We start from the raw sequence: 25858 nt of genomic DNA, 5'->3' as shown, positions 1-25858 counted from the left end.
TATGAGTCAAGTATTGTAACATGTACTTTATAAAAGTCTCAAAATGCAAAGCATATATATATAAACTATAATTCTGCTACACAATCACTGAAAATCAACCATGATGCTCCCACTAAAAAGGGCTGAGGATGACAACTCTGGCCAGTGTGACAGTTTGCTCACACATTATTTTCTCATTTTAATACACTAGTGATTTGATCTAGATTCTCTAGTTCTCTTTGACTGGACACCACGGCCAATGAATCATAAATAATTTACCTACAAGCATAAAATGCCAAAATAAAATCCCAGGGGTTTTGGCAAAAACGTGTTTTACCACCACCAATGCAATGACTAGATTTTATAATCAGATTTTTAAAATACTTGTACTGCAATTAGATGAAGACTAATTTATTACAGGTACAGATGTTATCAAAGAACAATATATGGAGGCAAATATATTTGGGATCAATCTGTAACTTACTGACATTTCATAGCACATTTAACATTACTTCTTTGCTTCTTCAAGAGAAATTCAAATAGGTATCCTGAGAAAAATTTCAAATCCCAAAATAATAAAAGTAGAAGTGATGGAGAACTAAGATTCAATTATTTCTAAAGACATGAAAACCAAAGGCTTGAAATTATATTAATATTTTAATTTTTCTATTGGCTATTTCTTTCAGGAACCAATAAACAGACAATTGCCTAACATTCTCTTTATAAAGAAACCTATGTTTAGAAAATCTAGAAAATAACCTCATAAAGATACAGGAATGACCAAAAAGTAGATGGTAAAGTATTCAACATTATTAATCACCAGGGAAATGCAAGTTAAAGCCATGGAGAGATACTACTACATACTCACAAGGATGACTGCAATTAAAGAGACTGACAACACCAAACGCGAGCTGGTAGAAAGTTACATTGGTACCAACAAACTTTCTACATTGTTGGTAGAAAGGTACCAAAAATACATTGTTGGTAGGTAGGTAAATTGGTACAACCACTTTAGGAGATCTACTATAATACACGGAGAAATACTACTACTCAGCGATATAAAGGAATAGACTGCTAATATATGCAACACCATGGCTGAACTGAAAATGTTATACTTTGTGAAAGAATCCTTATATAACAACTACACGTGACATGATTATGTTCATATGACAGTTTAGAAGAAGCAAAAATAAGACAGTGTGAAAACACCAGAAGGGTAGATGGCTCTGGGGCAGTTAGGAGAGGATTTCCTGGGAAGGGAACTTTCTGCAGTGATGGCAATAGTCTGTATCTTGATAACAGTTTTGGTTGTACAGTAACACGTTCTGTTGGAACATTGTATAGTCAGGCCACCCAAGACGGCTGTTCTCTTCCTCTCTGTACATCCCTTGCATGACCAGTGCCTGCTTCTCCTATACCCTACTCACATGAGTGGCCTTCCTACAGACATGCCCCAGGCCCCAACTAATGATGTTCAGTGATGTTCTAGCTTTAGAACAGAGCTCTCTACTTATCAAAGGGGCAGTGAGGGTTCTGCCCCTCTGTGATTTCCCTGGTAACTGATGAGCCATCAATTCCTCTAAAACTGGTAGTCCTCCTATTCCCCCCATCTCTGGGAATGAAGACTGCCACCATATCCTGCCCCACCATCTGCTGCACACAGCCGTGTGTCACTCCAGGATCTTGTTCCAGACATGTAATATCCCCCCATCCATAAAACCACTGATATCTCTGTGGCTGACTCTGGGCTCTTTTTTCAGTCTTGAAGCTGGGCAAATACAGCCCTTACAGACCTGCATGGTGTAGCCCAACAAACACATTCACAACGCACTTAAGATCTGTGAATTTCACTGTATATAGATCTTTACTGGAAAAGAATAAAAATCCCACAAACAAAATATTATGTCTAGCTAATGATATGAACACTGAAGTATTCAGGGATGTCTACCACTTACTCTGAAACATATCAAAAAATTGAGACGACTAGATATAGCGATATACATGTGATACGAGCATTACAATAAAATGTCAGTTGCACACTCTAGGTGGTGGGTGTTTGCTGTAAAATCTTTCAACATTTTATTATGAGATTTTCCCAACACAGAGAAGTGTTGAAAAAAAATAGAAAAGATTTTCTTTTTCCGTAGGCAAAAAAAAATTACTCTTCAGCACTCCATCATTCTTATTACTAGAAAACTACTATGATTAAGGGTTTAAAATCAAGGAAGTACTACCATTTGAAAAATAGTTGAGAAAAGAGAATATTACCATGAGACAGAAGCAGAAATGGATGGTAAAGATCAGCATCTTCCCAAATGATCTGGTTTTGACAATGACACAGAACACCTAACTGACCCTAGTCATTTCGCAGTATTCCAAAGTTCACATGCCAGGGCTGTTCATTTTGTTTCTTCAAACTATAGAGGAAAATAATTTAGTCCTGTGATCATTACTGGATTTTATCTTTCACACAAATATTCCTTTCTTAAACTTTTACTGAGAAATAATTCACATGTAACATTATACTATTTTCAGGTATACAATGTAATGATTCAATATATGTAATACTGCAAAATGAACACCACAATAAGTCTAATTAACATAAAAAATGTCACTACAAATATTTTTCTTATGATGACAGAGTTTAAGATTCACTCTCTGAGCAACTGTCAAATATATAACCCAGTACTGTTTACTACAGTCACTATGCTACACATACTATATCCCCAGGGCTTGTTTATCTTATAACAGGAAGCTTGTACCTTCTGATCTCCTTCATTCATTTCACCCACCCTCCACTGCCAATGATCACCAATGTTTTCTGTTGTCTTTAAGATCCCATCTATCAGTGAGATCAAATGGTATTTGTCTTTCTCTAACATTTCATTTAGTATAATGTCCTTGAGGTCCACCTAAGTTATGGCAAACGGCAAAGAACAACTGAAAAAAGAGCCTGGATTCATTATCCTTTTCTGACTTACAATATGATGTCAAGAATTTGGGGAACAAATTTATCTATTAAAAATATCATGTCATTTTTTTCCTTCTACTTTCTGAATAGGAATCACTGAGATCAACTGAACAAGGATGAATCTCAAAGACAGCTGACACATAACACTACAGCTTTTGTCATTGTGGAGGAGAAATGCTTAATTACTTCTGTGTTGCCTACTGTATCCTTGAGGAAAAGGACTTCACCCAATTTGATTCTATCTCCAGTGATACTGGATTCTGCCTACTGCCTAATTTACAGTAGATTCTGAATAAATATTGCTTGAAAAATATCTTTGATACTACTTTTAATATAGTTACTGAAATCCTGTATTTGTAATCACAGACAAGACAGAAAATCTGAAAAGCAGTGGAGGGGTGGGGTGAGGAAACTCTACCCCTACCCTGCCCAACTTGCAGTAGAGTGCATGCATGCTGTCATTTTATTCATGTACAACTCTTTGCAACCCCATGGACTGCAGCCTGCCAGACTCCTCTGCCCATGGGACTCTCAGGCAAGAATACTCAAGTGGGCGGCCATGCCCTCCTGCAGGGGCGCTTCCTGACCCAGGGATCAAACCCATGTCTCTTCCATCTACTTGCACTGGCAGGCGGATTTTTTACCACTAGCACCACCTGGGAAGCCCTACAGCAGAGCAGTTCCACATTTACCTGTTTTAAATTTCTGGCTTTCAAAGTGAGATTTTACTGTAGTTCCTTGCCCCAACCTCCAAAGAAGTTTGAAAATCTCTGATGTGATCTCAATCTAAGAAATCTTTCTGGACCAAAAGGACCAGTAAAATGTTGATTATCATTACAGTGAAGGTTGGGGAAAAGCAGAATAGACTTAGATTCATTTAGCTTTTCAGCAGTTATTCTACAACGTAGATCACTACTCAAAGCAGTTATAGTTCAGATAAGTTGAGGGTAACTGTATTGTGATACGGAGAAGGCAATGGCACCCCACTCCAGTATTCCTGCCTGGAAAATCCCAAGGATGGAGAAGCCTGGTGGGCTACAGTCCATGGGGTTGCAGAGAGTCAGAACGACTGAGTGACTTCACTTGCCTTTTCCTTTAGAGTTACTATATTATGATTTCACTATTTCTGCTTTATTGACTACACCAAAGCCTTTGACTGTATAGATCACAATAAACTGTGGAAAATTCTGAAAGAGATGGGAATACCAGACCACCTGACCTGCCTCTTGAGAAACCTGTATGCAGGTCAGGAAGCAACAGTTAGAACTGGACATGGAACAACAGACTGGTTCCAAATAGGAAAAGGAGTACGTCAAGGCTGTATATTGTCACCCTGCTTATTTAACTTCTATGCAGAGTACATCATGAAAAACGCTGGGCTGGAGGAAGCACAAGCTGGAATCAAGATTGCTGGGAGAAATATCAATCACCTCAGATACGCAGATGACACCACCCTTATGGCAGAAAGTGAAGAGGAACTAAAAAGCCTTCTGATGAAAGTGAAAGAGGAGAGTGAAAAAGTTGGCTTAAGCTCAAGGTTCAGAAAACGAAGATCATGGCATCTGGTCCCATCACTTCATGGGAAATAGATGGGGAAACAGTGGAAACAGTGGCTGACTTTATTTTTCTGGGCTCCAAAAATCACTGCGGATGGTGACTGCAGCCATGAAATTAAAAGACACTTACTCCTTGGAAGCAAAGTTGTGACCAACCTAGACAGCATATTAAAAACCAGAGACATTAATTTGTCAACAAGTCTGACTAGTCAAGGCTATGGTTTTTCCAGTAGTCATGTATGGATGTCAGAGTTGGATTATAAAGAAAACTGAGCGCTAAAGAATGATGCTTTTGAACTGTGGTGTTGGAGAAGACTCCTGAGAGTCCCTTGGACTGCAAGAAGATACAACCAGTCCATCCTAAACGAGATCAGTCCTGGGTGTTCATTGGAAGGACCGATGTTGAAGCTGAAACTCTAATACTCTGGCCACCTCATGAGAAGAACTGACTTATATGAAAAGACCCTGATGCTGGGAAAGATTGAGGGCAGGAGGAGAAGGGGACAACAGAGGATGATATGGTTGGATGGCATCACCAAATCAATGGACATGGGTTTGGGTGGACTCCAGGAGTTGATAATGGACAGGGAGGCCTGGTGTGCTATGGTTCATGGGGTCGTAAAGAGTCGGACATGACTGAGCGACTGAACTGAATAAGTCACTATCAAAAAAAAAGCTGATAGAAATGCACATTAAAATGATGTACAACATAACCACATTTATTTAGGAATTTAGTCCAATATCAAACAGCAAAGTTCAACAATGCAAAATCACAATTACTTATGCACCAACCTAAGAGGAAGTAAGGCCAAAGATGACAGTCAAACCTCTTCACTTATTTCTATGCTGGAAGGCACATGAATTTGCCCTAATATTGGAATTCTTATGTTAAGTAAAGACTGAAGAATACTTACTCATATTTTGTTCAATCTTCTCATCTAGACAAGCAAAGCCTGGCACACATAGCTAGACTGGGCACAAGAGTGAGTATGACTGGCCCGGGTCACAGACCACAAAACATGGTGCCAAGGTCATGTGACAGTTGGTGGCATGGGAGAAAACTAAAACAGAAAGTCATCTGAGATGTCAATCTCAATGTCCCAGGGAAGAAGCAGGATCTAGGTAAGTAGGCAAAAAAGAATCAAAGAAAGTAGGATCACGGGAAGAGGGCTCAAATAGAAAGAAAAGATTCTTTGAATCCCAAGGACATTAGCTGAGGCACATTTATTAAATGCCTGTAATGAGTCAGGTGCTATATTAGGCATTTTCTTTACACCATCACAACAAAGAAGTCTGTTCTCATTTTATAAGTAAGAAAAATGAAGATGAAGTAAACTGATTAATTTGCCAAGATCATATGGACATGCCTCCAAAAACACCTCTCTTTTCATCATACCATATTCCTTCCATGAGGTGCTCTTAGTGGTTTTATAGAAACCAGGGGTCCATTTCTATACCACAATTCCAGCTTATTAATTCCACAAAGCTTCCTCCTGATTAGGGTCATTTGTTAACATAAAAGCACATAAGAGCTGAGTTCTCATGCTGTATTTTGACTAATGCATGAACAGCAAGTAAACAAAATCTTTAAGCATATCAGTGGCTCTTCTATTCTGTAACATTTTCATGGTCAAAAATTGTGTATTCCACATAAATCTAGGCTCTAACTGTACATCACATTTCATTTAATTCACTGGATATTCATTGTCTTTTCTAAAATACCTTCAGGTTCTCTCCTGAAGGTGATTAGTTACCATGGAAATGAGGCTACCATAGTTCAGACTAAATTTACATAACTAGTAGAAAATTATTTCAAGCTTGTAAAATATGAGATTTATCTGAAAGTTAACATGACCACTAATATGATAAAAAAATAACTGAAAATCAATTCAAAATGATTTAGTTCCCAATGTAGGATTATCAAGCAATTGTAAAGAATTCTTAATTCATAGAGATAACATCAAAAATGTAAGTTTATAAAGTGAAATAGTGAAACAGTCTGGATACAGACAGCAAACTGTAAAAATGTCCCAACATCTCATCCATTAGTTGTCAAATATGTAATATCACGCACTATGTTAGGTGCTAAGGATCTAACAGTTGACAAAACCTAGTCCTGTCCTCAAGGAACTCAAGTCTGGTAAGAGAGAGAGATACACAAAATGGAAAGAAATTTAAATGTGACAGGTAAAGCAAGAAAGACATGTATAAGGCATATATGGAAAACTGAAGAGTATCCAACGGAAGGTAGTGGGAAGAGAAAGGGTAAAAAGAATGGGAGTGAGCAGGGCCCAGAGTATCAGAGATTTCAGAAGAAAGCCAGGAAGAGTGTGAAAAGAGAAAAAATCGACACAGAAGGGACAGTACTACAGAACAGGGTTTAAGCAGCTAGCTGTTGTCCTTGAAATTAAAATACCTTGAGAAGCAGTAACAATATGCTCAGACTTAAGCTCCATGTAAATATCTAGCATTCTGAAAATTACAGGGAGGAGACCTTAGGGGAAGAAACTTAATTGAAGTAATTTTTAAAAGAAAGTCAAAGAATATGATAATTTTATGACATAAATTATATCTCGTACATATTATTTCGGAAATTTTTCTTTAATAGTCAAAGCATCTTGTCATTTAATTGTTCTTCTAAAATATGATTTTTGCTGGATGCATAGTATTCTGACACGTTTAGTTGCTAAGTTGTGTCCAACTCTTTTGCAACTCCATAAATTGCAGCCTGCCAAGCTCCTCTGTCCATGGGATTTCCCAGGAAAGAATACTGGAGTAGGTTGTCCTTTCCATCTCCAGGAGATCTTCCCAATCCAGCGATCGACCCTGCATCTCCTGCATTTCAGGCCTATTCTTTACCACTGAGTCACCTGGGAAGCGATACGTGAGTAGACCATTATTTATTTAATCAATCATGTAGTACTGGCCCTTTAGGTGGTTTAGAATTTTTCTTTAATTCCAATAAATATATATCATCACAACTTCTATGCCTAAATTGTTAACACATCAAGGATTATTTCATTAAAGCAAATTATTAGAGGAAAAATTGCTTGTTAAAGTAGGTCTAAGTTTTAAGGGTTTTGATTATATCATCAAACTGCCCTCCAAAAAAGGTTAAATTTGCACTGTTATTACCAGCAATGTGAGGTTCCCTGGTGACTCTGATGGTAAAGAATCTGCCTGCAATGCAGGAGATCTGAGTTCAATCCCTGGGTCAGGAATATCTCCCAAAATTCCATGGACAGAGGAGCCTGGAGGGCTATAGTCCATGGGGTTGCAGAGTCGGAGACAACTGGGCAACTAACACTTTCAGAAACTTTCACACTTACCAGCAATGTACGAGAATCCCCATTTCACTGTAATTTTGCCCCAAAAAAGGGGCTATGTTAACCTGCATTTATTCTACTACTATCAAGGGTGAACTCTTTTCAGGTCAATGGATAATTTTCAACCCATTTTTGTAAACAGACTATTTTATCTATCCCCTTTCTCCAGGTAGCAGTGGTAAAGAATCTGCCTGCCAATGCTGGAAACACAAGAGATGGGGGTTCGATCCCTGCGTCAGGAAGATCCCCTGGAGTAAGAAATGGCAACCTGCTCTAGTATTCTTGTCTGGAAAATTCCATGGTCAGAGGAGCCTGGTGGGCTATAGTACATGGGGGTCACAAAGAGTCAGACAGGACTGAATGATTACACACATTCACCTGGTTCCTGTTGATTTATAACTGCCGCTTGTATCTGCTGAAATTATTTTTCCAAATTTTTAATGAAAGGATTTTGATCACTTTAGCCACTGTGAAGAATGGAATTGAGGAGGGAACAGGTTAGAACAAGAGAGACAAGTTACTATACTACTGCAGTTACCTAGTAGCAGTAGTAGTTGCTAGCTGCTCAGTAGCGTTGGACTCTTTGCGACCCCATAGCCCGCGAGGCTCCTCTGTCCAAGGGATTCTCCAGGCAAGAATCCTGGAGTGGGTTGCCATTCCCTTCTCCAGGGGACCTAGGAAACAGATTAACTGAACTTGAACTAGGGGAGTAAAAGCAAGGAGAAAAAACCCTAAAGAACTGGATATGGGAATAAATAAAACAGATCAGAATGATCAAGAATGCTTCCCAGGTTTCTACCACAAGAGAATAGGTGGGCAGACACAGCACTGAGATATGGAATAATCAGAGGAGAAAGACATTTAGGGGAAAATGTTAAGTTCAATTTTGGACATGTGAAGTTGGAGGTAACTGTGGGCACCTAATTATAAAAGTCTGAAACTCAGCAGAGGGTCTGGTCTAGGAATTTGGAAGTTATTGTTATGTAAGTTATATCTAAAACCATGAGCATGAAGAGTAATAAGCTGAAGTCAAAACTTTGTGGAACCAATATTAGTAACTAATAAAATACTAATATTTTAATGAGCAAGACAAAGAAATGATGCTCATGAAAGAAAAAGAGAGGAAATAGAGAAATAAAAGGAGAAATAGGATATAGATGCCAAAGGAGTGGAGCACTTCATGAGGTTGTAATTAAAATGGGGGGATTCAATGTGCAGTCTTGACCAAGACAAAAATATGGATTATGAGAATTTTTAAGCAGCCATTTGGAAGAAAGTTCCTCTTTTAATGGTCTTTATTTTGTTTTGTTTTATGTTGACTTATTGAAGGCCTCAAAAGGTCAAGAATGGGAACGTAAAAAGATGATAAAGTACTGTTTATAAACATAGGTGTATATGAAGGTGGTAATTATAATTTCAATTATATAAATGAGGGCAGTAATTCATCTTCTTTCAGAATAACTTTTCAGTGGTTTTTTAAAATCCCAGTTGCTTTTCATTCCCTCATGCCATACACAAAAATAAACTCAGAATGGCTTAACAACTTAAATATAAGACATGATACTAGAAAACTCCTAGAAGAAAACATAGGTAAAATGGTCACTGACATAAATCATACCAATGTTTTCTTAGGTCAGTCTCCAAAGGCAATTGAAATAAAAGCAAAAATAAACAAATGGGATCTAAGCAAACTTAAAAGTTTTCGCATACAAGGGAAACCATAAATAAAATGAAAAGACAACCTACAGAATGAGAGAAATACTCTGTTATGTGACTGAAAAATATTTATTTTCCAAAATAAACAGATAGCTCATACCACTCAACAATAAAAAGCAAACAATCCAATAAATAAATGGGCAGAAGACCTAAATAGACATTTCTCCAAAGACATACAGATGGCTAACAGGCACATGAAAAGGTGCTCAACCTCACTAATTATTAGAGAAATGTAAACTAAAACTACAATGAGGTATCTATCACCTCACGCTGCTCAGAATGGCTGTCATTAAAGTCTACAAATAATAAATGCTGGAAAGAGTGTGGAGAAAAGGGAACTCTCTTATTCTGTTGATAGGATGATGCAGCCACTATGGAAAACAGCATGGACTTTCCTCAAAATACGAAACGTAGAACTACCATATGATCCAGCTATCCCCCTCTTGTGCATATATCTGGACAAAATTATAATTCCAAGAGATATATATGCCCCAGTGTTCATAGAATTCTTTACAACAGCCGAGACATGAAAGGAACCTAAATGTCCATCAACAGACAAATGGATAAAGAAGATGTGGTGTGCGTCTATGTTCATTTATACATACATACAAAGGAATACTACTCAGCCATAAAAAAGAATGAAATAATGCCATTTGCAGCAACATGGATGGACCCAGATACTGTGATCCTAAATGAAGTAAATTCTAAATATCATATGATACCACTTATATGTGGAAGCTAAAATATGATACAAATGAACGTATTTATAAAACAGACTTAGAGACATAGCAAACTTATGGTTACCTAAGGGAAAAGATGGAGGGAGGATAATTAGGAGATGGGATTAGCGAATACAAACTAATATATGTAAAACAGATACACAAGTCTTACTGTATAGCATGGGGAATTATATTTAATATAAAACTTATAATGGAAAAGAATATATATACTACATATATATAACTGAATCACTTTGCTGTACCTCAGAAACACAACACTGTAAATCAACTATATGTCAATTAAAAAATAAAAATAAATTAAAGAAAATAATTCCAATTGCTTTAAAAATATTAGAACTTGAGACTTCCCTGGTGGTCCAGTCGTTAAGACTCTGCGGTCCAGTGGTTAAAACACCGCAGGGGCCCCAAGTTCAATCCCCAGTTGGGGAACTAAGATCCTACATGTGTTGTGGCAAGGCCAAAAAAAAAACAACTAAAATCTATTTGGAGAAGGAAATGGCAACCCACTCCAGTATTCTTGCCTGGAGAATTCCATGGACAGAGGTGTCTGGCAGGCTATAGTCTATGGGATTGCAAAGAGTCAGACATGACTGAGCGACTATCACTCACACTCACTCAGAAATCTATTAAAAGCAAGGTGCAAAGGAAAACATGAATAATAAAGAAACCACAAACATGAAATTATTCTAGCTGTCACATTTCAAAATTTCAACACAAGGGTTTATTCACTTATTCAATAATTAATTGCTGACAGTCTACAACGACCATGGCTTCCCAGGTGGTGCTAGTGGTAAAAAGCCTGCCTCCAATGCAGGAGACCTAAGAGACTCAGTTCAATCCCTGGGTTGGGAAGTGCCCTGGAGGAGGAAATGGCAAAGCATTCCAATATTCTCGCCTGGAAAATCCCATGGACAGAGGAGCCTGGAGGGCTACAGTCCATGGGGTTGCAAAGAGTCAGCCACAACTGAAGTGACTTAGCACAATGACAAAAAATTATTATGACCAGTCCCTGATGATAAGAACCTCAGTCTAGTAGTAGTGGGGAAAGGCACATAAACAAATCAGTGAGAAACACTACTGGTAGAAAAGAAAGTTATTTTAAGAGACATAATAATTACCTAAGGGTAAGAAGATGATTATGAAAAGCTTCAAAGAGAAATCAGGAAAAGAACTATCTGGAATTTGGAAATTTTAGCTGAGGGTGAGAGGCTACGGGGCTTCCCAAGTGGCTCAGTGGTAAACAATCTGCCTGCAATGCAGGAGATGTGGGTTCCAGAAGATCCTTTGGAGAAGGAAATGGCAACCCACTCCAGTATTCTTGCCCAGACAATTCCATGGACAGATGAACCTGGCAGGCTACAGTCCACAGGGTCACAAAGAGTCGGACATGACTGAGTGACTGAGCACATGCTCATGAGAGGATGTAGGGGAACAGAGCCCCATCAAATCACACAGTGTGTCCAGGACACTAAACACAGTTTGATCAAGATGAGTTCCATTTCCATCCCAGGTTCTGGTGGAAGAGTGCCAGAAGTTTCTTTAAGCCTTATAACAACTCACTTAACTGATAAAAGAAACTAAGACACAGGTAAGTTAAATAACTTTGCCAAGTTCACACAGCTAGGAAGTGACAGACGTAAGACTGGAACCCAGGTATGCTGGGTCCAGAGACTGCTCGTAACTGCTTCTCTGTGGTGTCTCTCCGTTAACACATGAAGGGTGGGCTTGTGATCTGTACATAAGCCATAAGCAGTTTGCTTCTACCCTAAGCCAAGAGAACCGAGAGTTCTAATAAATGAGGGCAGACTATTGTAAATTGTCATGAAGTAAAGGGAAATGAGATCATGAAGATGACTAGGAGAAGAGGGGCGATGAGTGTCTTAACGTGGACAGAGATCAGAGAGAGTAGAGCAGAAGGGCAGGAAAAGTAGATGATGCTACCGTATGACTTCAGAGACAGACTGTGGAATTCTAAATTTTTAATCAATTTAGAATATATCAACTTACCTCACAAAAATACAGATGGAAAATTTTCTTCTTTTGTGGGGAGGGAAGATGTGTATCATAGACTATAATGAATGTTTTAAGAGAAAAGGAAAAATTGCTGTTTTTAAAAAAAACAACTCATGACCCATTTTAAGTGTTATCAACAATCTAAGATGACAGGAAATACACGGTGGGCTAATTCACGTCACAGCATGTGTAGAAATCCCAGGAGTTAACGATAAAACAATAAATTTGAAATATTTAACAGATGAAGACTGAACTTATAACCCTTTCTGCATTAACACTCACTATGGCATTTCCTGTAACTATAACTTTTTAAAAAACAACAGAAATCAGACAGGTATGACTATAAATACAAAAATAACTATGTAAATAAATTATTTATATATATATAAAACCCCAAACCATTTCTCGTAATTGCTTTCCCACCAGAAAAAGAAACAAATATTTTCAGCTATGGGACAAGATTCAAAATTTTCCAGAAAGTTTTTGTACATGACTTTTTATCTGTAAACAATGAAAAAGACCTCATGTGACACACATTAACATTACAGCCTGAATTACTGTAACTACCACCTACATTAAGAAATAGAATATTAACACACCAGAAACTCCACTGTACAAGAGTCACTACCCTGCCTCTGTCCAAAAATAATCACTATTTTCACTTCTAAAATGACAGATGAGTTCTACCTATTTTTGAACTTAAAAATGGAATCATAAAGTATGCATTATTTCTTGCCTGGCTTTTTCTTCTTTCAATGATATTTGTAGATTTATCAATCTGCTGAGTACTGGACTCCCAATTTTCATTGCTGGCTATGTGAAAAATAAGGAGTTAGCAGATCTGGTCCATGGCGTGTAGTTTGCTGACTCTTGGTCTAAATAAAGATCTTGTCAATTTATATATGTCTTCTCAGGGGTTTATCAACGTTGTTATTCTTTACAAGCACTAACTTTTGCCTCTGTGGAAACACCTTATTTTGAATGTCTGCTTTCTATTTCATTAATTTTTGTTCTTATGATTACTTTCTTTTTTCTGTTTTCTTTGGGTTATATTTGCTATTCTTTTCTCTCTTAGCTTTTTTTGAGATATTTATTTACGTATGCGTTCTATTAAAATATAGCTGATTTACAATGTTGTATTAGTTTCTGCTGTACAGCAAAGTGATTCAGTTTTATATATATATATACTTTTTCATATTCTCTTCCCTTATGGTTTATTACAAGATATTGAATATAGTTCCCTGTTTACACAGTAGGACCCTGTTGTTTTACGTATAGTACGTTTGTATCTGCTAATCCCAAACTCCTAATTTATCATTCACCCCTCCTTTCTCCTTTTGTAAACATAAGTTTGTTTTCTATATCTATTGAGTCTTTTGTAAGTTCATTTTAATCATTTTAGCTTCCACATATAAGTGATATATGATATTTGTCTCTGACTGACTGATTTCACTTAGTATGATAACCTCTGGGTCCATCCATGTTGCTACAAATGGTATTATTTCATTCTTTTACCGCTGAGTAGCATTCCATTGTGTGAATGTGTGTATACATATACACATATATATTAATACATATACATATCACATCTTTTTTATCCATTCATTGAGACGAATATTTAAATCACTAAACTTTCAGCCTTTCTTCCCTTCTAATATATGTACTAAGTAAGAGCTTCATAGGTGGCTCAGTAGTAAAACAATCTGCCTACCAAAGCAGGAGACACAAGAGATGCGGGTTGGATCTCTGGGTCCAGAAGATACCCTGAAGTAGGAAATGGCAACCTGTTCTAGTATTCTTGCCTGGAAAATTCCATGGACAGAGGAGGCTGGCTGGCTACAGTCCATGAGGTCGTAAAGAAGAGAACACAACCGAACATACACAAGACTGTACATTTCCTCTAAGCATCCCCTGCGCGTTGCAGACTTAGTTGCTTCAGTTGTGTCCGACACTTTGCGACCCTATGGTTGGTAGCCTGCCAGTCCATGGGGTTCTCCTGGCAAGAATACTGGAGTGGGTTGCCATGCCCTCCTCCAGGGGATCTTATTGACCTAGGGCTCAAACCCGGATCTCCCGTATTGCAGGCAAATCCTTTACTGTCTGAGCTACCAGGGAAGCCCCTAGTTCTGTAATTAATTTCAATCTTAATTCCACAGAGGTCAAATCCATAGAATTTCAATTTTCTTAAATTTGTTAAATTTGTTCTATGGTCAATATATGGCATATTTTAATAACAGTTTCATAAGCACTTATAAAAATAGTTTATTCATTTGTTTGGTGCAATATTTTTAAAATGTCAATTAAGTCAACTTTGTTAATTGTGTTCAGTTTTGTCTTATGATGGTTTGCAGTTTTTATTTTGTTGGTATTTACTTGCTTTGTTCTACATATCCTATCTACTACTGAAGTGTATTAAAATCTACCACTAGGGACTGTGGGTTTGTTTAGTCTACTTCTTGTAGTTCTATCAGTTTCTGCCTTTCCTATTTGAGATTATGTTATGAGGTGATATATATTTGGGCTTCCCTAGTGACTCAGACAGTAAAGAGTTGCCTGCAATGTGGGAGACCTGGTTTCAATCCCTGGGTCGGGAAGATACCCTGGAGAAGGAAATGGCAACCCACTCCAGTATTCTTGCCTGGACATGACCCTAATGGCAGAGAGTGAAGAGAAACTAAAGAGCCTCTTGATGAAGGTGAAAGAGGACAGAAGCTGACTTAAAACTCAACATTTAAAAAATTAAGATCATGGCATCTGGTCTCATCACTTCATAGTGAATAGATGGGGAAAAAGTGGACACAGTGACAGATTTTATTTTCTTGGGCTCCCAAATAACTGCTGATGGTGACTGCAGCCATGAAATGAAAAGACACTTGATGCTTAGAAGAAAAGCTGTGACAAACCTAGACAGCATATTAAAAAGCAGAGATATCACTTTGCCAACAAAGGTCCATCTAGTCAAAGCTATAGTTTTTCCAGTAGTCATGTACAGGATGTCAGAGTTGGATCATAAAAAAGGGTGAGTAAGAACTGATGCTTTTGAAATGTGGTGCTAGAGAAGACTCTTGAGAGTTCCTTGGATAGCAAGGAGATCAAATCAGTCCATTCTAAAGGAAATCAACCCTGAATATTCATTGGAAGGGCTGATGCTGAAGTTGAAGCTGCAATATTTTGGCCACCTAATGCAAAGAGCCAACTCACTGGAAAAAGACCCTGATGCTGTGAGATTGAGGTCAGGAGGAGAAGGGGGTGACAAAGGATGAGATGGTTGGATGGCATCATTGACTCAATGAACACGAGTTTTAACAAACTCTGGGAGATAGTGAAGGACAGAGAAGCTGGGCATGCTGTAGTCCGTGGGGTCACAAAGAGTTGGACATGACTGAACAACTGAACAACAACAATACATATTTAGAATCATTTTATTTTCCTTCTATACTAACTCTTACTAATATGAAAAGTCAACCATTTCACTATTTGCTTTCTCTTAGTCCACCTTATTCTATGTTCCTTTTCCTTTCTTTTCTTACTTTCTTTTGGAGAACTTTTTATTTTTACTTTCTTCTTCTATTATCTTGTTATAGTTAGATTGTTCTATTGTTCTTTTAAAACCTCCCACAAAGATTACAGGACACATCCCTGCCTTATTAACCTCTAATATAACATGGTACTTTTACCACTTTCTGGACATTTTAAGAATCTTAGAAGACTAACTCCACATCCTTACTCCTGACTTATACATGTGTATACTCTATTTTAAATCCCATTTAACATTATCATTCTACATAGTCAACATCCACTTAGATTTACCCAAATATTTAATCCATCCTTTGCTCCTCATTTCTTCTTCATCATCTGAATGTTCAAGAAAAACACACTTTATCAGACATGATTCAAGCCATCAATGTCTTGCCTCATGATTTCTGCATCCAAACTTTTATTTAAAATAATCTTTTCCTGCTCCTGGGTGACAAAGTTATCCTCCTATACTTTCTTCTACTAACTTTACAGTCTGTAGAGTAAATGAGATGGAGTTCCAACTAAGATGGAGTTCACTAATATTTTATTTGTCCAGTTCCATCAACATAGAGGCAAAGAAATAAACCGGTCATTCTACAGTTGGTCTAAACCTACTTTCCATCTAGCTAGAGCAACAGCTGAGCTCAAGTGAGGTAACAGTTATATGAACTCTAAGACTTGCTCTTTTGGTTTTCAGAGATTATAAGTCCACCCACAGATAGCAGTAGAGAATATAAACATTCTATGCCTCTGCCAGCATAGAACCCCAATATGCTCAATTCCTATCAATCAGAGTAGGAATGTGACTACTTCCCACTCTGAATCCCACAAAATGTACCAAGAGAAAGACTTTTATATAAAACATGAAACCACCCTAAACCACACAGCAGGAACCATTCTATCAAATATACTACACTTGGAGACAACTTGAATGTCATGAGCTAACGTATACTTCCACGTATCCAAGCAGTGTTGGATTTCCCTAATAGTAACAGAGGTCCTCAAGATTTTTATTTGAAACAAATATTTGCAGACAAATCATAGGAGAGAGAGCAAATGTTCCTCTGACAGTACATTTCCAGATGGAGGAAGAGCAGGGAAGATGGGGAGGTTGTCTGTATATGCCATGGTCATTTTCTTTGGCTTCTGAATCACAGAACCTATAAGGGAGATGCTCTGATGGTCAGCATTAGTTGAAAAGAAAAAAAATCATAAAATTAAACAGGTGTTACATTGAAAGCCACAGCGCACTCCTTCCTAGGTGATCTATTCACCTGAAAGGTGGGAACACCAATGCTTAGGATATGTGGTTCTCGGTCAGAGAAAGATAAAGCATTCTGAGACAAAAAAAGTGATCTTCCAGATGCCACAGACTGCACCCTTCTCTACCTTATATTACAGAGAACAACTAATTTTGAGCTTATACCATATTCTAGTCACTATTCTGGGAGTTTTACAAGCGTTACTCTTCTGATCCTGAAAACAACTCTTATTATAGAGCAGTAAATCTCCTATAGTTCCGCAGCTAGGAAATACAAGACCCAGCATTTGAGCCCAAGCAGCCTGGTTTAAAGCTTAGACTTTCAACTATTATGCTGTATTTGCCTCTTCTAGATTAATGTTTAACAATTAGCAAAACCATAGAGTACGACAGTATTTTTAAAATTTATACAAGAAATATTTGCATACCTTGTACTGTAAGCTCTGCATGAGCTTCAATGGTCTCATTTCCATTATCAGCTATACAAAAATAAGTCCCAGCATCATCCTCGGTGACATCATTGATCTCCAGACTACCACCTGCCAGCAATACCAACCTTCCAGAGCTGCATTAAAAATATTGATATGTTTCAGAATGAGAAATATGACACCTGAAAAACTCTCTACATAAAACAGATAAAACACAGATTATTTATACAGCTATAGATGGACTGAGACCAATGCAAAATATCAGAATTTAATTTAGTCCAATTTACTTTGCTCATATTTTACATGCATAAGTATCATAAATACAAATCAAAATGTTACAATGAATTATCTCTGACACTAATTATTCCCAAAGGGATACCACTGTTGTGACCAATTCCACTCCCCACAATCCATCCCTGCTTACCTACTCCACCTAGTTTTGTTTTGTTTTGTTTTTTCAAATTGTGTAATTCTGAAGTCTGGTTTCACACTGAGAGTCACACCAGCACAGTGATGCCACACTCAAATGACTAACAGAGAGGGCAACATGTCAGATCAGAAACAGAAAGTCATGGGGTCACAGTGCCTACTGAAAGTTTCCAATGATAGCTTGGCTAGGAAAGGAAGGAAAAGAGGAAGGGAAGGGAGAGAGAAGAATGGTTGACAGCAATTTCCTGGGTGTGGCAACTCGGCACAAACTAGCCACCATCACATCATTATCAGCAAGGATGCTAAACATTACCGACCCAACTCTACATGACTTAAGTCTATTTAAAGAGAATATATATTTTTTAAATTTTTGTACAGGTGAAGTATTTTTATAAAGGAATTTTGCTATCTGTAACATTGTAGGATGTTATATATACATTATTTGAAGTAATCCCTGGAAAGTGAAATAGCTACCACATGAAAATCTCATTTCCTGTCCCACTCCCTCCCTTTCTCTCTCTCTCAAAAAGAATATTTAAAAGGAAAGCTGAATCATTCTGTAACATCAAGGAAGAAATCACAAATCAATATTCTGATGAAAATTTTATAAAGTTAATAAGTTTAGTTAAATTTGGAGACTTTGGAGAGTTACGATTTTACTTTTACTTTAAGGTTTTGTAACTAACTGGCTTTCACAGGCAGATTTTTCTCATAGATCTTGATATTGTTATAGTTCCTGTCTATTTATGCTCAACAAAAAAGTTCTGATTACAATTTGGCTTTTCATATGAATTCCTGATGGGAAAGAAAAATCAGAGGAAATCACTATTCAGTCTGGGCTACGCTTAAAACAATTCTCATTGTAAGTAAAGTACTACACCGGTTTAAGTTTTAGTACACTGTGAATTTGAGTAATTAGTCTTCCTGAATCCAACAGGCAAGATTAAGTTTCTGTACCAAGAAGGGAAAACCAGAATCAGATGTGGTGACTTCTCTAAGAAATACTCTGAAAGATCATGACTAAATTTATCAAGTGGCCTTCCAATGTGAGCTATCTTAATTACACCCTCAAATTACAACTTCATGTGATAGACAAGCTAGACAACATATAATGGAGGAAAGCAAGAAAGAATGACTAGGATAAAAGAAACAGATAAAACAAGGTTTGGGTACATCACAAAACAAGGCAAATTTACAAAAATTAATATCCTATATTTTACTACTGGTCAAATTCACTACTATGTTTCATAAATGGAAAACAATATTCATAAAGGGGAAATCAGCCCTACACACATGATATCCAGGCTGAGTGGAACATAATTTGAAACATTAGTTAGTACTTTTGAAACTGAGGTATAGCAATTTATATCTAATAATTATACTAAGAAACATTCCGGATACTTGCTATGCCTCATATTTGCTATGAGTACAAGAACAGTAGAAGTCAGTCTTTCTTAACGCAGCTGATTTTACTTTCCTTAAAAGAAGTCTGGGAGGAAGAACGTCCAACAGATTTTCAGAAATGATTTAAGTTGTTCACGTAATAATATGGTGGCTTATAGTACAAAGGAAATCAAGGTCTTAGAGCTCCAAAATTCAGAGATGCAGTCAACAGAAACAGTAAGTGGAAAAGTATTCATGGTGAATGGACCCAAACTGAGCACTGCTGGGCATAAGGAGTGCATGTACAGATGTGTCTCTGAGTAGCCGGGGGTCAGTTGAGGAGAACATGGTGTGCTAAGACCTATTTCTTTGGCCAAAGGGAAAGGCTTTCGAGTAGATTAATAACATGGTCAGATTTAGTGAAGAAACAAGTAGAAGTTGTAAAGTCACTGTAATGGATTTAAAGAGAAAAGGATGGAACATGGCAGTAACAACTGGGGTTAAAGAGAAGGCATGAAATAATGTCTACTCTTTGGAAAAGTTGGATGATGAAGTTAAAGAAAGGGATTTATTCATTCATTTAATAATTATTTACTGGTGTCTCTATGTATGTCAGGTAACATGTCAGCTGGGATACTGAAGCAAGCAAAAACAAAATCAGCGCTGTCATACAATTCAGAGGGAAAGACGGACATAAAAAATGGTAACTCTACACAACGGTAGAGTTATGGGCTTCCCTGGTGGCTCAGACAGTCAAGAATCTGCCTGTAATGCAGGAGACCTGGGTTTGAGCCCTGGCTCGGGTAGTTACCCTAGAGAAGGAAATGGTGACCCACTGCAGTACTCCTGCCTGGAGAATTCCACAGACAGAAGAGCCTGATGGGTTATAGCCCATGGGGTCACGAAGAGCTGGACACTACTGAGCGACTTTGGTATACGACACAATGGTATACCAAAAGAATCTGTCAGAAAATCAGAAAGAGACTTCACTGATAAAAATGACCTTTGAGCTGAGATCTGAGGAATGAATAGCAACTAACTAATAATGAAGGGGAGGAAAAGATTTCAAAAGGGAAGTCTAGCACATGCAAAGGATTGTGAAAGAAAGGATCACAGTGTATCTGGGGATCCGAAAATCACAAACGTGGCCAGATGTAAGAATTAAAAAAGCAAAAATATGAGGATGGAGCCAGACCACACAAGGCTCTGAAAGCTATTTTAAGAATCTGAATCTTTAACTTGAAAAAAAATGGAAGTCCAGTAAACATCTTTAAAAGTGGGTGGGAAGTTGACAATGATGTAGTTAAGACCTGGGCTTTGAAAAGACTTGCTATGGCAAGGGCATTTGGAATGAGGCCAGAGTATATGTGGGGTTAAAAGGAGGCTACGTGACAGTCAATAGCACCGTGGAATAAGGTGTTAGCAATGCACATGAATTTCAGAGATATTTAGGAGGTAAAATGACAGATGGACTGGACAGAAAAGCTGAGGAAGAAACACACGTCAAAAAAAACTCTTAAGGTTGGGGCAGTAAGTGTGAAGGGGAACACAGAAGGAAAATGACTTGTTTAATTTAGGTTTCTCTGTGTTGTTATTTGAGTGAGAGAGAGGTGAGCTTTTTTAAAGACAAAAGACAGGTAGCCATTGGAGAGGAAAACATCTGAAAAGAGGATTTACAAAAGTACTGGAGAAAATGGAAAATAATATCCAGAACACAAAAGAACTTCTTAGACACCTCTTCCTCTAAAACAGCAGGTGAGGAAGGGTAGCAGAAAGCTAATCTCACATACACTCTCATTTGCTTTTTTTCTTTAAACTTTTTAGAGGTACCTGTAGATTCACATGCAGGTCCAAGGAATAATACAGAGAGATCTCATGGACCCTTTACTTAGTTTCCCTCAACAGTAAGACCCTGTGGAACTATAACTAGGAGACTGACATTCCCACCACCAAAAAGATCCCTCCTGCTGATCTTTTACAGCCATATCCACCTCCCTCCCTCGCCCACCTCCTCATTAATGCCTGGCAACCACTACCCTGTTCTCCACTTCAATAATTTTTGTATTTCATGAAGAATGTTACATAAATAGTCACATGGTATGCAACCTCTGGCGATTGGCTTTTTTCACTCAGCATAATTCTCTGGAGATTCATCCAGGTTGTTGCAACTGTCAATAGTTCATTCCTTTTATTGCTGAACAGTAATTCCAGAGTATGAATAGACATTGTTTATTTAATCCTTCACTCAATGAAAGACAGCTGGGTTGTTCCTAGTTTGGGGGTATTATGAATAAAGCTACTATAAATATACACCTGCAGGTTTCTGTCTGAACGTTTCAGTAGGATAAATGCCCAAGAATGTAAATGTTAGGTGATATGGCAGTTGCAACAAATTTCTTCAGAAACTGTCCAACAGCTCTTCTGAGTGGCTGCACCACTTCACATTCCTACCAGCAATGCCAGAGTGATCTCATTTCTCCACATACTTGACAACATTTGGTATTGTCACTCTCTAAGTATGCAGTGGTATGTTATGGTTTTAATTTGCACTTCCTAATGGCTAATGATATTAAACAATTTTTCCTGTGCTTATCTACCATCTGTACATCTTTTCTGGTGAACCATCTATCTAAGATGACAGAGGATGAGATGGTTGGATGGCATCACCAACTCAAAGGACATGAGTTTGAGTAAGCTCTGGGAGTTGGTGATGGACAGGGAAGCCTGGCGTGCTGCAGTCCACAGGGTTGGAAACAGTCAGACACCACTGAGTGGCTGAACTCAACTATCTAACTCTTCTGTCTACATTCTAACTGTATTATATACTTTTTTAAATACTGAATTTTGAGATACCTTTACACATTTTAGATACTCCTCCTTTGTTTGATATATGGTTGGCAAATATTTTGTCCCCACAAGAAAACTGTAGCTTTATCATTTCATCCTCTTAACATGGTCTTTCACAGAGCAAAAGTTAGTAATTTTATTGTTAAGTTGCTAAGTCATGTCCTATTCTTTCATGACCTCATGGACTGTAGCCCTCCAGGTTCCTCTGTTCAGTGTTTCCCAGGTAAGATAACACAGCATTTACATGCACCCAAAATGTGAGGCATAATAAAATTCTCACTATATAATATTAGCTCCAATTCTTTCCATTTTCCAGAAAGACTGTGTAGAATTGGTTCCAACTCTTTAAACACTGATAGAATTCTCCAGTGAAGCTATGTGGACTTGCAGACTTTGGGGGAGAGTTTTAAAATTACAAATTTAATCTCCTTAAGAGTTAAGAGGGCTACTTAACTTATTTCATATTGGGTTAGATATGGTGGTTTGTGTTTTAGAGGAAATGGTTTGTCTCAGTCAAACTTATGTGATGTACAATTGTTTATGTTGTCGTTCAGTCACCAAGTGGTGTCTGACTCTTTGCGACCTCATGGACTGCAGCACGCCAGGCCTCCATGTCCTTCACCACCTCCTGGAATTTGCCCAAGTTCATGTCCATTAAATTAGTGATGCCATACAACCTTCTCATCCTCTGTCACCCTCTTCTCCTTCTGCCATCAATCCTTCCCAGCATCAGGATATTTTCTAAAAGATCCTGGCATCAGGCGGCCAAAGCATTGCAGCTTCAGCATCAGTCCTTCCAATGAGTATTCAGGGTTGATTTCCTTTAGGATGGACTGGTTTAATCTCCTTGTTGTCCAAGAGACTGTCAAGAGTCTTCTCCAGCATCACAGATCAAAAGCATCAATTCTTCAGCATTCTGCCTTCTTTGTGGTCCAGCTCTCACATCCATACATGACTACTCTACTGCATGACTAGTAGTTGTTTATAGTATTCTCTTATTATCCTTTCGATGTTTGCCGCGTCTGTAGTGGCAACCCCGGTTCAGTCCTAATATCGATCATCTTGTGTCGTCTCCCTTTTTTTCCAGTTCACTAACTCTTTCCTTTATCCCATTCAGTCTCTTGGTAACCCATCTAATGAGTTGGGTTTTTTTGTTGTAGTTGTTATTGTCTTAGTTCAAAATTTTCCATTTAGTTCTTCTTTAAATCTTCTATTCCTCTGAAGAGACTATCTCTTGAGATATTCTGTTTTTCTGTTTATTTCAAATGTATTCATAATTCCTTGTTGAAGCATTTTAATGATAACTGCTTTAAAAATCTTTCTTACATAATTCAAAGACCTGTAATCTCAGTTTTAGCATAAATTGTCCTTTCTCATTTGAGATTTTCCTCATTCTTGATTTGGTGAGCAATTTTCCATTGACATCTGGATATTTGGGGCATTGTAAGTTTCTGGATCTTACTAAACCTTTTGCTTGCAGGTGGCTTCTTCTGACACCCAGTGGAAAGGGGAGGTGCTACCTCATGAAGTCGGGTGGAGGTGGAAGTCCAGGTTCCACTCTCAGTCTTCACTGACATCTGAGGGGGAAGGGGGACTCTGCATTATGCCTTAGCAGGACCGAGAGTCCTGGCTCCTCATTACGCCTCCACTGAGCCTGCTCTCTGGCTGGGTGCAGTAAGAGTGCCTTGTTACTGTTCCCCACGTGGCACCCAGTAACACCATGAGGAGAGAGGGTTCACCCTTACAAGGTACTGCAAGTCCTGACTCTCCACAGGCCTCCTTTGATACCACCCTAGTGGAGAAGGGAAGCTGGGAAAGAGTGTCTCTGTTGCCAGGTGGGATAAAAGTCCAGGCTCCCCAGGCACCTCCACTGACACAGCAGGGGTGGGGGCCTCAGTATTGCTAGGTTGGGATGAATGTCTTGGCTCTCTACTTAGCCTCTGACACCACAGGGCAGGGAGGATGGGAGACTTCATCACAACCTGGTTGAAGGCAGAGGTCGAGGCCTCCTTCTGGGCCTTTGCTGGCATGGGAGAGGACGGGGTCACAGTTCTTTATGTGGTATTTGGCTGGAGTAGGAATGATTAGAGTAGTTGGAGTAGTTTTTATCTTGCTGCCCCTTTCTGGTCCTTTGGCTAGAGAAAACACACTTTGGTAGCGCATTTTTGTTTGTGCCTAGTGGTGGTTCCAGGCTACCAGCTTCTTCAGCTCAAGCTGGGATATACAAGGTAAAAACAAAACCCAGGGAACTTAACATCATGTTGTTTCTTAGGTCTAAGGTCCCTTCCTCTCTCCACCTTTCAGAGTCTTGCATCTGTTCTACATGTAATGTCCAGAGTTTTCAGTTGTATGCAACAGGGGAAAACACTACTCAAATCTTTCCAGAAATGGAAGTCCTCCACTTGTCCTTTAAACAATCTAATTTTTCTACTATTGTCAATTGTAATCTAACATTAAGCATTTTTATAACCATAACCTGTTTCTTTTGCAGCTGGGTTCCATCATTCCACTAAAACATAACATTATTTAATTACTAAATTACATTTTGCTGTCAGTCACCGTGCACTTTAGCATTTGTATTTTCTGAATTCTCTCCCTTTCAAACGAAACTACTCAATGAATGGGATACACTTCTACCACCACCCCCACTTCAATAGCTATGTTTGGTTTGGATCCAAACAAATGTGATCAAAAGATTAACCAAATATATCAATTCTTAACACATTTATAAAAGTCATGGAAATGTTTTGAAATACTCTTAACTAGTTCCTAAGATTAATAATTGAGAAGGATGTCTAATAATTTGTTTGGTTTTTCTTTTTCACTAGAGCCAGCCCAGTTACTACCTAGATTTCTAGCCACATTTTTCTTTCAATTTCTAAATTTCTTTCTAATTTGAGGTCTACATAATTTATTAACTAAGGTCCATCCACATATGTCATAAGACTCTGGCAGAAACAAGGATACTTTGAATGATCACTTGTATCTAATCTGAAGCATGGTTGTGTTCCATTCACCTACTTACATTTCCCTATACTACATTCAGATATTCAACCAAAATACACTGGTCACACTCTTCCTACCCAATTATATGCCAAGTACTATGCCTGTGTCTGGAAACACCAGTGTGACGAACACCAACACTGTCTTGCTCTTATATTCTTCTGAAGCTTCCTGAGACAGTGGTACGGCAAAGCAATGCTTCTCAGACTCTTCCACCACATAACTGAAGTGTTGAGAAGCCTACAAAACTCAAGATGGGAGAGTCTACTCAATCTTTTCTCTCCTCTTTATCCTTAAAATTCAAAGTAATGTAACTAGGAAATTACTAAATTTGTCTTAATTTCTTCAAAGCACTTATTATAAACTGAAATTTTACGTTCATATAATTATTGCCTGACTCTTGTCCACTAGAATATGATCTCCCTAAGAGCAAAAAATCTATGTGGTTCACTACTCTATTTCCTGTACCTAGAATAGGGCCTAACATAAAGAGCATTTAATAAATATTTGTTGAATCATTATTGAATAAACAAATGAGAATCATGGAAATTCTCACTTTTATTTCTTATATAAGAAATCAAATTCTTATTATTTGTCTTAGAATGTACTTCTACCGAGATACAATATAAAAGCTTTAAAATAACCTATCTCAGCTCTCCTATTCCTGAGACTTTGTTCTAACATGTA

General features: G+C 38.0%; 1 protein-coding gene across 15 annotated transcripts in view; it reads right to left on the bottom strand.

The window, feature by feature from the left end:
* Positions 1–25858, bottom strand: part of NEO1 (neogenin 1) — a 235864-nt gene that overhangs the window by 123633 nt on the left and 86373 nt on the right. For all 15 annotated transcript variants that reach the window (XM_027971564.2, XM_027971570.2, XM_027971572.2 and 12 more), the window contains exon 5: positions 17510–17646. In XM_027971564.2, coding sequence (XP_027827365.1) covers positions 17510–17646 — 137 coding nt within the window. The remainder of the gene's footprint in view (positions 1–17509; positions 17647–25858) is intronic.

This window comes from Ovis aries, chromosome 7, assembly GCF_016772045.2.
Source record: "Ovis aries strain OAR_USU_Benz2616 breed Rambouillet chromosome 7, ARS-UI_Ramb_v3.0, whole genome shotgun sequence".
Taxonomy (NCBI): domain Eukaryota; kingdom Metazoa; phylum Chordata; class Mammalia; order Artiodactyla; family Bovidae; genus Ovis; species Ovis aries.
This window is presented reverse-complemented; position numbering and strand designations above follow the sequence as displayed.